At 38.0% G+C, this 13,133-nt stretch overlaps 1 protein-coding gene across 1 annotated transcript in view; it reads left to right on the top strand.

Moving 5' to 3' along the window:
- Nucleotides 1-5,623, top strand: part of ATP6AP1 (ATPase H+ transporting accessory protein 1) — a 45,807-nt gene extending 40,184 nt beyond the window's left edge. The window contains exons 9-10 of the mRNA XM_017818253.1: nt 465-702; nt 4,383-5,623. Coding sequence (XP_017673742.1) covers nt 465-702; nt 4,383-4,592 — 448 coding nt within the window. The 3' untranslated portion in view covers nt 4,593-5,623. The remainder of the gene's footprint in view (nt 1-464; nt 703-4,382) is intronic.
- The last annotated feature ends 7,510 nt before the right edge of the window (nt 5,624-13,133 follow it).

The raw sequence follows: 13,133 nt of genomic DNA, 5'->3' as shown, positions 1-13,133 counted from the left end.
AAAGGAAAATGCCATTTAGCCATTTGAGCCAAGAAAGAATTGCAATGATAAATTAGAATGGCTATCATGCCTGTACCTATCATAAAAGCAATTTTCAAAAAAATCCCATAAAATGTTTATTCAGAGCCGCTGCAGGCTTTCTAACAGTCTCTCAGCTTCTCCTCTACTGATTATAAACTGTTGGTAACTTATGAAATACAGCACTGGCAGAGGCCCTTAAAAAATGAAATTGCATTTGCTCCTTGCTTGCCACACCTATGGAAAGCTGTGCTTGTGAGATGAAACTCTAAGATGTAGTAAATACATTCACAGAATCAATCCCAATGATGTGATCGGCCATGTCGTCATCAGCTGTGATGTTTGCAGCCAGCAATAGTGAACATTTATCTGCCATTAGTACTTTATCAAGTGGATATTAACTTTTTCCTTCTAACCTTTTGACTTTTTTTCTGTTGTCTTTCTAGGTTTTTAATGACCAACAAGTTCTATGAAGGTTCAGCTAGACAATGGTCCACTTTAGATTCAGTGGAGATCATACAAGATGGAGAAAAGTTTGCTAAATTTAATGTTTCTGTCATCTCTGCTCCTGCAGAGTATTCATTTCATTGTCAGCTGGTGGGAACAAGCAATCTCTATCCTGCAAGGCTGGTTCCAGCCAACAATGAGGCAAAAAATTGGGATGTTTTCATTTCCAGGTTGCAGGTGAGTATGCATTGCCATTTCAGAGATAACTCCAAGAACTATTACTTGCTATTGTAGATGCTGAATGACACACATTCATAATGCACTTACTTTCATTTCAGCCTGAGGGAAAATATAAAAAAAGCGCTGTTCCCCTATGTGAGCTTTTCAGTAAGGGTAAAAAAGACACCAGCTGCTGAACAAGGAGAACATGAAAGCACAGCTTTGAAAAACAAAACTATGAAGTTGTCCACAGAAAAATAAAAACAACCAAATGTACTTAATCAGGCAAAGAATGACTAAGTCCCTATGCCTGTTTAATGAATTGGGCTGCTCTTGGAAACAGGGGCCTCTTAGGTGGGTGGCTTTATGCTGCTTACTTTGTTTATATTTGATTTCTTGGCACTTCGTTTACCTAGGAAAGTACAGCTTAGTGTGGTTGCTGTTTCCAGTGACATAGGCTATCTGTACTCCTACAGACAGAAACAAAGCCCAGTGCAATTAGATTTAATGGAAGGTTTGCCATGGACTTCAATTAAGAGCAATACTAGATCCTGCATGGCCGAGAAGGAAAGCAAGTGGCTTTTTTTGAATGAGACATAGCTTTTCTGTGCATTTAGTACAGTAGTACAGACTGCATATGTGAGATGTAGATGATTACATCTGTTTTATTTTGAGCTTTGTTCTTGAATTAGGAGAAGCATATCAACATTTATATCTTAAAACAATATTGCACTAAGGGATCTCTTCGATGAAAGAGATAGGAGTAATTTGAAACTGTAGTCTGTTTGTCAAACATGAGCTAACCCTGTGATAACTAGATTCAAATACTGATATAATTGTATTTATGATTTTGATAACAAACCAAATCTCAATAATCTGGCTCCAGACTTGACATTTCTGCTTAAATAATGGAAATCTCAAAGGAACATCATTCGTGCTGAGATTTCCACAAATTCCAGTATCAAGTCTCACAATTTTTTGAGAAAAAATGTACCACTACACACCATTGTTATGAAGGTTCCTTCTGATGTTATTTTTTATGGAAAGGCCTGAAAATACCCAAGTTCATGCAACTCTGCTTTGCCTAGTCAACTCTTTGGAGTTAGACTTTTGCATCACTGGGATATAAAAGTACATGAACAATGAAAATACAAGTGTTATCTTACATTTATCTTTTCCTTGAATTTCTATATGCTTTGAAACTAATGCCTTCTTAAATCTTAGAGGCCTTACTCCATCCTTAGTAAGCATCCTTTCATTGTGGTCTTAATCAATACCAGAAGTAGTAGGTTTCCCACCTTCCTTATTGATTTGAAGGAGCAGCTGCTTCCACTGTTCAGACAACAGAACTCACAGGTCATCTTGAGAGAGTCCTTTTTCTCTGACCAAATTCTAAGCATGGAACAAAATCTGAAAAGTCTTGTTCTAATTTTTATTGTTGTGTGAGAAAACAGAAAGTCACCAATCTGTGCACATTTTCAAGTTCTGTCTGAACTAGATTATACTTTTCTAGATATTTTCCCCTGATACATAATGAAATGTGATCTCAATATCAGAGTTTGTTCTGGAATGAGGTTTAGAAACCCCCAAACTCTGTTGCATGGTGAAAAAAGCATGTGGGATGTGCTCAGTGGTTGCAGCCAGCACAAAATCCTGTTGCTGAAACTGAGGAACATGATTTTCATGTCAGTGTTATGCAATGAATTAGAAACTAGGATCCAATGCCAATCAAATTGGTACCCAGCACTTTGCAGTGCTGGGTCCTGAAAACAGTATCACAGTAATAGAGGGGCATGGCAGCTGCACAGGGAAGCCTTGCATAGCTTGTTCCGAGGCGAGGCTGAACTGATGCAGCCTTTCATTTAAGTTCTGGAGCTATCTCATTCACTTCTATCTAAAGAACCTCCGTGGGATGCTGTCTAGGCATTCTCATAGCCTAGGATGTCACCACTCATAGCTGTTCACAGCACCAAAACTTCTCTGGGTTTTGTTCGGTTTTTGTTGGCTGTTCTACCACAGGCTTTTGAGGATTCTCAGAATTGTCAATGAAGTTAAAGAGGATTCTGCTACCAAAAGCACTTGTTTTTCTGTACTATGTGTCACAGTAGTTTAGAAACACCTGGTACCCAAGAAAAACTACCAAAAATTAAAAATCAAGAATATTAGGATCGTTTGTGGCTAAAATATTTCTAAGTTCAAAAATTAGATGTTCAGTGTACACTTAAGAGCCATGAAAACAACATATTTTACTTGAAGGCTTTTTCAAGGGTCAAATGATGAGAAAACTCCATTCAAAAATATTTTTAAAACTAACAGTAAATAAAGACTTGTATAACCAAGGCAAATAATGCTAGACCAAACACTAAATTTGAAACTTCTGCAGTACAGAGGCCTGTATCCAAGAGATTTTACATTCATAAAATTTACAGAACCACATGTATGTATTTTTAGCTTTTCTATAGGTAGAAATGCTGCTCAGTATCACATTTTTACCTCCCACCTGTGATCTGGCACCCCCATAGAAATGATGAAGCTTCAGAAAAACAATAAAATAACCCTGCATTTTCTTAATTTCCTGTCTAAAAGTGGACATAGCTTTTTAAGAATGTACAATTTAATCTTTCGCCTCAAAGGTTCAATAAGCATAATCCAGACTGAAAAAAACAAACAAACAAAACCAAACCAATAGGATTGAAATAATAAAATTAAGTGTTTCTGACTAAATCTGAAGTGGCAAAGCCTTTCTTAACCAAGTATACCTGGTAAGAGATTCAGAGATTCCTTGTCAATGTGATAAGAAGTGTGTATTGTTTTCCAGAATTTCAATCCATTTTTTGAACACAAATGCCATAAATCATCACCTGTTTTCTGTTTTTGTTGTAAATAAGTCTTTCAGGTTACATTTCATGACTCCTGTTCACATTCTCATTTGTGTTGGAAGCAGTGGCTTAACAAGCAAAGGCTTTTGCCATCACCTGCATTCCCTAAAGCAGTGTAAGCAGTTATCCAGCCCAAAAGCTTGTTTCATATTAGTAGACAACACATATTCCATACCTCAATAAAGCAAGTCCTCCCTCCCATTTTGAGTCTTTGATGTCAAAGAAGGGAGGAAGAAAGGTTTCACAACTGTTTTCTCCTTGAACTTTCACTAAAACTCAGCCATAAAAGGTCATCTTCATTAGGTGTGTTTTAAAGTAGGTTCCAGGAGTTTTGTTGGTGAAGGAGCTATTAATTAAATCTCTCAGGGTATTTCAACAAATCTCATGATCTGAGGAGGTCTTAACTCTCATGAGTTTGATTGCTTTGAGTTTCCTGGTTCTGAAGTGGTCATTGAGCTGATGATCAACAAATACTGATATACTGATCACATGGATACAGAATACTTATTTGACTACAATGAATGCAGAATACTGATCACATTTCCCCTTTGGGACTTTACTTCTAAAAGTAATACAAGTTTCTGAAGCGGGAAACCTATTTCTTGCCAAAGAGATGGATTCTGCATCTTTAATTTCCTGGGTGAAAAGGAGACCTGGAAAATTGTTACGTGGAGGATTTTGTTTGCACTCTTTTTAATGGGCAGGGTATGATTGGTAATTAAAAGGTGTGGGTTTTTGTAATTACCACATTCTTCCTGAAAGTAGAGACTAAGCTCCAAGCTTAATTGCACTCATTAATCTAGCTTCTTTCATTTTCAGATTCAAGGCTTCAACATTGAAAACAACCAGTTTTCCTATGCAAGTGACTGTACAGGTTTCTTCACTCCTGGAATCTGGATGGGCCTGGTAACATCTGTAATTTTACTGTGGATCTTGACTTACGGAATCCATATGATCATGCAGCTTACAACAAACAGCAGATTCGATGATCCCAAAGGTCCAGCTCTGTCAGTTCCTCAGACAGAATAACCATGGACCGACTCAATGGTGCTGTGGCTTTTCCTAGTCTGATATTTATGATTTTTATAACCTTTCTACTTCATAATATGTGTAACCTAAAAAGATATCATAGCAGAAAGAGATAATTAAACTACATATAAAAATGATCCCTATGCTTGGAAACAATAATAAATCTACTTTTTATGGCCATCATTTGTTAACAGCTATCTGTGTTAAGGTTCTGAAGTGAGGTTGTAGAGGTTGTTACTCTCTCTGGCTATTAGAAAGACCATTGAAAATTGCCTTCAGATTAACTATTATTGGCAAAGAAAGGATATCATGACAGAGATAATTGTGAAGGATAAATAACTTATTTGATGGGAAACTATATATTGAACATACTGGTGTCTCTACAGCCTCTTCAGTGAGTATGTCGTGATGATGCTACACCTTAAAAAGGCTGAACTGTGTCTTGTAATTTTTTCTCTTGAGTAAATCATCCAGAAATGTACAGAACTAATAAAGCTAGTAAGTCACTAACTAAATGGTCTTGAGAATCTTTTAAAAATACATCACTTTGTTCAGACGTGGTATCACAAAGGACAATGGGCAGATGAAGGCCTAGCTTCCCTCTAATGTTGTCTTATGCTTGTAAGAGTTATGTTGAGTAACACTGACTCCTATTTGTTTTAACCATGGACAGCTGATGGAGCAAGATTCATCTTGTCCAAACTGATCACAAAATTAAACTTGGTGTTATGGCAATGAATGCAACTTTTCAAGTTCAGAACCTACTATGATTCAATGTGCCAGTGCAGACAGCATCTTAACAGAGATAAGGTAATTTTCATAGCACCTTGCCTTTTCCAGGTATCTTTGGAGTAGTTATGAAGTTCATACAAAGAAAGAAAAATAATATTATATAAAGTCACTAGAAGTACTGTGCTAATGTACTATTTAAGTCTGAGAATGTTATGGTCATCTCAGTGATTCCAGAAACCCGAAAACCTTCACATTATGCTGTATTATTCTGCAATTAATAAAGACACTGGATCTTCTCACTGGACAATCTGACTGTGGAGTGAATTACTAAATGCTATAAAGAACTAGGAAATAGTAAAAGAGCAATGGTAAAATTGTAAGAAATGGTGATAACAACGTATTTATTCTTTCTTCTGGAACATTTTGTTATGACTGTATGTGTTCAATTAGTAGATAAAAACCCCAAAAATATCATTTTGACAAAATTACATTTGTCACATGAGAAAAATTCTAACTTTTCTGATCTTGATCCATGTCGTAGTAGAATGATACACCGGAAAGACATTTAGAATCAACTATTTAATTAGACAGACCACAGTTTCTATCCATTGTTTCTGGATGTCACATTTTTATTATGCAGTCCAAAAGGTAAATTAAATGCTGTCTGAAGCTGTTCCTCCTGAATTGTTCAGTCCTGACCTGGAAAACAAAAGGAAAGCTATCATGTAACTACCAGAGGTGTCTCCTCTGCTGTAATATTTTTCTCAAATGTTTTTCAGAAACTCAATAATGCATTTGATCTACACAAAACCTCTGTGTTAGAAAGGAATGTTTCTTTGCAAAAATTAGTTGCCAGGAGACCACTGGACTTGTTTTATTAATTCTCCTTTCAAAGCAAGTTGCATGAATAAGACAACTGAAAATTGACATAATAGTCATGCAACTGATCGCTAGAAGAGAGAAAGGCTATTACAAAGGACCTGGTTTGTGGAAGACAGCTTTCTTATGATTTTTATCTAGCTTCAAAAAAATTCAGAACAAAATTAGATTTTGTTCAACAACGGTGATATATAAGAACTGAAGAAAAGCTTTACAAGGCCATCCAGCTCAGGATACTATCTCCAGCTGGGGTATGAGTATGGTGAGCACCTGGTAGTGCTTCCTGCAGATGTTCTCCCATTCTCAGGTACTCAGGTTCTCCCAAGCTCAGGTACTTCCTCAGCCAGAAGCTGCCTTTGTATATAATAACTCTGGGTAAAGTTATACCCCATGAATTTGTTCAGCTTTCTCTTGAGCCTGGTGGATGCTAGGAGAGTGCACAGTGTCCTGACTGTAGTATGGCACTGGAAATACTTATATCCTCTCTTACTTGCCTGGGATGGACTCTGGAGAAGAGGAGAAGAAAACAGTTTCATATACCCTGTACCATGGGGAAAACATAAGCATCTTTCAGAAGAGCTGTTTGCTGTGTTTGATGTTACACATGTCAGGATGAAGGGGAAGGCATTTTTAATGGAGAAAAGCTTTTTCTTTCTATCAAACATTTTCTAGCCCTTCATGTGGTAGGGTTATCCTTGTGACATCTGTGCTGGGAAAGTGTGAAAAAGAAAGGAACTGTCTACAGCTCTAGCTGTCCTTGGGGCCATGTGGATGGGACTTTGGACACAATGGCCAGTCCATCTTAGAAGATGCTGCTCTCTGTCCACATGGGGGGGGTAACCTTGGCTTGCTGTCAGACACATCGTCTCACACCTCTGGCCTCTTCTCACAGAGGCCACTCCTGCTGCCAAAACCTGGACACAGACACCAATACACCACCTCAGAGGGCCATGTGTGCTGCTGGAGTCCCCATGACCGTTCAAACCACTGTAGCAGTATATCACGCTGCCCTGTGGCTGAAGACAGAAAACTGATCATTTATTTTAGCAGTGCTGGATCCCTTCTTTTAAAATAGGACTGGGCCTCAGGAAATTCTAGGAGGATTTGGCCCCTGTCTTTCTTTGTTTCCCTTTCTGAATGAAGTGAAAAAACCGTCAGGGGCTTTCCAACTCTGCATACTTGTGATTCCACAATTCACCTTAATCATAGGTGTACTTGTTAAAACATCCCTGGTTTGGGAGCTGTTCCAGACAGAATATGAGCTCTGTCTGGAAAGCGTGAGCCTTTGGAACTTTTACCAGAGCTCATTGAATTTATTAGAAGTATTGACATCTGTGAGTGCTAGCTTATTTCTATACCAATTAAAAAAAAAAAGATGGAGGAGATTATGGGTAAAAGCATCAGTTAGAAAAGTAAAAGCTTTTTTTTTTCCAAATATATAAATAAAGGAAATTTTATTAAGAAAATATCAGAAAATATCAAAAAACTATGACATAACTTGAAAAAATAGATTTAACTTTGAAGAATCAAGATAAAAAACCAGAGAAACCCCAAATCTAAACACAAAAATACTGAAGCCATAGGTTAAGGTATTTCATCACAAAATTCAGGAATAATCATTTGTTGGAAGGGGTAGCTGGGATGAAGCTAGAATCTGAATGTCCTGTTCTGATGCAGGTTTGCTCTGTGTCCTGATCTGTTGTTTTCTCTGCCTGTAAAATTAGTTATTTCACAAATCATCTAGAATCCCTGAAATTACTTATAAAGAAAGAGAGTTATAATAGAAATAGTCCAAGAGTAGTATTTTTATGTAGGCAGTAAAGGAAGAAGGTAAGTCATTCATCTGCAAGGGAAAACTCAGTGAAGTAATTGGCTCCTCCTTTCCTTCTGTGTGACTAATAATTAAATAATATGCAAATCTAAATCAGCTGAATTATAAGGTGATGCCCAAGCATTAGAGGATTCTGTAATTATTTAGTATAAACTGAGGTCAAGCAGGAGAAACTAGATGCTGAAAATAGTGACCACGAAAAGCTAACTCCTAAGATAATCATAGATAAAAGAAGTCTGAGTGTTGGATAATGGTCAACGCTGGAAAAAAAATTGAAAACAGCCCAGCAGTAGTCTCAGTACATGGTGATGATTGTGGGGTCAAGTGTAGTGACAGTTTTACACTTACACTGCACAAGAGAATGAGACAACCCACACAGGAGGGCCAGGGATTCCTTTCCCTTAAGGCTGTATTTATCTCTTGCATCCTGTGGAGGGTTGACTTTTGTTGGCTGTCAGATGCCCATTTGGCTACTGTCTCACTCCTCTTCCTCAACAGGGGATGAAAATAAGCTGGAGAATCTTGTGGGTCAATATTAAGACAGGGACACCACTTACCAGTTACCATTATGGGCAAAACAGACTTACAGAAGATTAATTTATTGCCAATTAAAATAGGTTGAATGATGAGAAAAAAAAAATTAAAACGATGCCTTCAGTCTGCACAAATGCCAAAAACCCTGTAGTGTGTAACATCTTCAGTGAAGAAACCTGATCTTCAGTTTGCTAATAAAGGTTCTACTCTCAGATTAGTCCATTCCCTATCAAACTTAATGCAAGATCAAAGAGAAAAGAAAAATTTCTTCAGGACTCAGATTTCAACCTTAAAAATTGTTGAGGGGAGGGGAGGAAAAAAAAAAGGCAACAAGATCTTGCCAAGGGGTGGTTCCCTAAACAAGTAGCCTCTCATTGCCAAAATGTGGGTGTCTTTCTTAATCTTCCTACTTGTGTAGGTGGAAAGGAGACTTATGACAGTGACTGAACCCAAGAGCAGATCGGCTGCTATTGATGTCCCACAAATGAAGTGGCTTCCTTCTCTTCACCACAACTATTTGTGTACTATTTGTATACCTCTAGTGTGAACACACTTTCCCTGCTCCAGATTATCTGGACTTCTGTGTAACTCCTGGAGCTGGTATGTTCTTGAATTATTATAGCTGAGCTTAGTTTTAGACTGTTTTATGTGTTATTCATTGTTGCCATAATGGAAGATAGTTTACTGAATGATTGTATATTTTCTGCTTTGCAAATATCAATGTGGATGTCCAGTGGAAGACTGGGAAACCCATTTTAATCTGTTTTAATACTTCTTTAACTAGCTGTGTAGAAGCAACATAAAATGAATGGTGTACAGTCTCCATGACATCATATGCAACTATCTTTAGTTAATGAAAACTGTACAAAAGCAATATTTGCAACATAAAAAACCCTCCCAACAGATGCTCTCATGAAAGTCATTTAGAAAGATGGATGTTAAAGACTTTCTGATAGAATGCTTGAATTATAATTTTGTATATCCTATTTATTCTGGATAAATATGGATACATATAGATAGATGGATGCATATAGATCACTTTATCTATTTAACTGACATCTTTCACTGTACTGGCTTGATTTAAGATACTACTGTCCCTATCTACCCTGCCTTTCATTCATGTATACCTGTGCTTCAGCTGTTTGTTAAATCCACACTGCTGTGCTGTCTTTTCCCATCAAAGATATAATATTTTGCACTAGAGTAGCTGAGATGCAGATGTTTGTCTAGATCTGTCATTCCTGCTGCTGAGTAATAAAATCCTGGCAGAGGAGCAAAGCAGATAGCTACAAACACTGATATCTTAAAATATTATAGCAATATTGGGGAAGGATTTTTATTATAGCTGTCAAAGCAGGAAACCAAAGCATGCAAATAGCCAGGTGCCTTGTCAGGATCAAAGACCACATTACTGATAGCCTGAGAGGCAGGACCATCTCCGCTTTAGGGAATGTGTTTTCTATCTGTGTGTGCGTCAACACATTTCAGATAATAACCTGTGCCAGGACAAGTTCAGGAGTGCTCTATTTCATATCCTACTACAAAGACCCCTAGACTGTCCATGGCAGAAGATAGACAGAGAGCATCAAGATCCATCTCTGGCCACCTTTTTTGTTCTGTATCTTTCAGACTCTATTGAACGGGGATGTCCTAGGCCCCTAACAGTCTCAACCCATCTCTTAAAAGGAAAAGAGGAAAAATGTGGAAGAGGAAAGGCAATACAGATCATCCTCTTTTCCTCAATAGTGAGGATCTTTGCACCTCTAAGTGTTTGCCAGAGCCCTTGCTTGGAAAAGCAAGGCTGGCAACAAAGGACCCTGCCATTTCCATTGGAGGTGTGCACCTGTGATGCTGGGCTGTCTTGGAAGGTTGCCCAAGTCTTCAGCTTTCTCTCCCAGAATGACACTTCGGGGCTGTCTGCAAACTAAGGCAGGAGTCACTGCTTTGGCTGCCCTCCAGAAACACTGAGGTAGCTGAAAGGGAGTGGGAGGAGGGAACCCTGCAGCTATACCACATTTATCTTACCGCCTGCATGAAGTGTCAGAATTGTATCCCAGAGTTTTTGAAACAGAAAGTTGAATTCTGAGTAGAAAAATCTTCTTATAACTAATTAGTATTACAGTTACAAAATAGATGATCTGCTTTTGCTTGTAGAGCTTTCATGGATACAGCAAGAGTGGAGCAATTGCATCAATTTTCATTGATTTAGAATTTCACATAATTTTTGTTGGTGTACAGACTGGTTTTGAGGTCAGAATTTAGACCTGAATGGCTTACTGCTACCAATTTCTGTGGTCTAAAAATGACTAATAGATACTTAAATGGAGGAAAATTAGTATGGAGGGTTTTTGCTTTTTGTTGTTTTTTTTTTTTCTTAAATAGCACAAAAGATTCTTCATTGAATATATCAGGGAATTTATAGTTTGCTCATATTCTGATGTAACTTGAATCCATTTCTGCTATAATTGCTTTTATAGCACTCTGAAGTTCTAGGGTGCAGAAAGGGCTTAGTGGTCATAGATTGCTGTGCTGAGCACGCTTCTGACTACAAGTAAATGAGCTAAAGATTAATGACCAGTTTTCTGAATTATATGAAAATCTCCCCTGTATAAAATTGGTGTCCAAAAATTAAGAAAGACACAGGCTTTTGCCTAATGAATTACTATTTCCTGTTTATTATGAAACTCATGTTTAACACTTGAGCCAGTTACTTTTACCACTTTACGTTATCAGAAAGGTGAGGACCTCCTTCAGTTGGGTCATTGTTTTCATCTGGAATAGCCAAAGGTTTCACTTCAAAGATTCAATAAGATTGCATGTTACTCATTAAGTAAATCTGTCCCTTGTCTAATCAGCAGTGTATGCATCTTCTGCAAATCCAAGGTTGAATTCAGCTCCTGTGCAATGGGACTCTGATTCTAAAAGCTGTTTATGTTGTATCTGGAAATTACATAGTGATAAAGATTATAGCTTGTGCCCTTCTCTGATAGTGTAATATATAGGGCCTCCTGTCTCCAAGTGTTAGCACACTTCAGCTGCTGTAGAATCTGTACTCCAGCCCTTTGCACCCTTTGCAGGAATGAGAGTCTAAAGGGCACTCACAAGAGAGATGATGACTGCCATTAGTGTTCTAAGTGAAATAATTTCATTATTGTCATTGCATATTATTGATTTAATGTATTTGGAAGGAGGATGAGGTTTTCCCTTTATATATTAAGTCCAATGTTAAAGAATTATCTATTAGATATTTCTCTTAAGGAACTTTGTAACGTCACTCTACTGTGATGCTGTGGTGGTAGTCAGTTCACACCAAATATTAATATAAGCCTCTGATAGAGAAAAGGTCTCAAAATCAAGATGTATTGATGGAAATTGTTTCATATGTATGTAAAACTGCAGCTTTTTTGTCAGAATATAGCCTCTATTTACTCGTGTGCTACAGCATGTTGTCTATGAAGTGAAGAGCACACCTTATATCTGAAATGACATGTAGGCCATATGGTTTGGCCAAGACACTAAAATTAGCAGTTATTCCCCAAAAACTGAGGGCTAATGCAAAGATGATATGGATTTATGTCTCTCTCCTCTGCAGTGTGGTGCTCCTGACACCTCTTCTCCAAAAAGACAAGGTATTATCACACTCCCTAGCAGGTAAAAGTGGTTTGGCAGCTGAATATTGAGCCTTCTGTTGCTTCATGGAGCTATGCTGTCCACCTGGATGTCTGACTTTAAGCTTTGCCTGAGTTGAAACTCACATTTTTAGCTCTTTTCTCCATGTTTGAAGCGAACGTGCTTGTGAGTAAGCAGCAGAAGTGAAGGTTGACCTGATCTGATTTGGAAATACTCTGAAGTCTGAAACTTGAGAACATCCCCCTTCTGCCCACACATGACATCACCTTCTAGCTGGTCCTTCCTGTTTGGTGACCCAGTTGCTTAGATCTGAGCTCTGTGCTTAAAAGCATTTGGCAAGTGCAATGAGTACCTGAGAGCGGCACAAGGCCCGTTTACAGTCCTTGCCAGAGAGAAAAGCTGCTTATTTGTTTCGGGAATAGAGGCTAAAGTGTGATATTTCAATCACTTCCACGGCAATAGGGTTTGAGAGACAAAGTGGGACTTTCCCAGAACACATAACAACTTGAAAACAGAATAGAAAAAAATTTACATAGTAACACTATGAAGTTTCCTTTAACTTTTGAATTTTACCTGTTAGTTAACCAATGATTTAATCAATGAAGTAATTGCTGTTCTGCCAAGCAGTTATGAGCAAATTGGCATTGATTTCTTTCAGGTGTCAGGCATCCCTTGTTTTTGTAATGTCAGGGGATGTGCCAGCACAGTGTGGTGCCCCCTACTTTCCTCTGCCCACACAAACCAGTAGGTGCCCTGTGATGATAAGTGTATTTAAGTATGCAAAATTTGGAAATGATTACCTAGTTTGAAGGCATTGGAATTTTTTCTGTCTTCTTCTGTGGGCTTCAGATTTGACCTGATCTTAGGAATGCAGCATAGCCCATTGCATGGTCTACTTAGTAAGAGGTCAATAAAGCACATGGCTAAGTGACAGG

This window comes from Lepidothrix coronata, unplaced genomic scaffold (assembly GCF_001604755.1).
Source record: "Lepidothrix coronata isolate B3197 unplaced genomic scaffold, Lepidothrix_coronata-1.0 Scaffold66, whole genome shotgun sequence".
Lineage (NCBI taxonomy): Eukaryota > Metazoa > Chordata > Aves > Passeriformes > Pipridae > Lepidothrix > Lepidothrix coronata.
The sequence above is the reverse complement of the archived record's forward strand: the minus strand, read 5'-3'. Positions and strand labels throughout refer to the sequence as shown.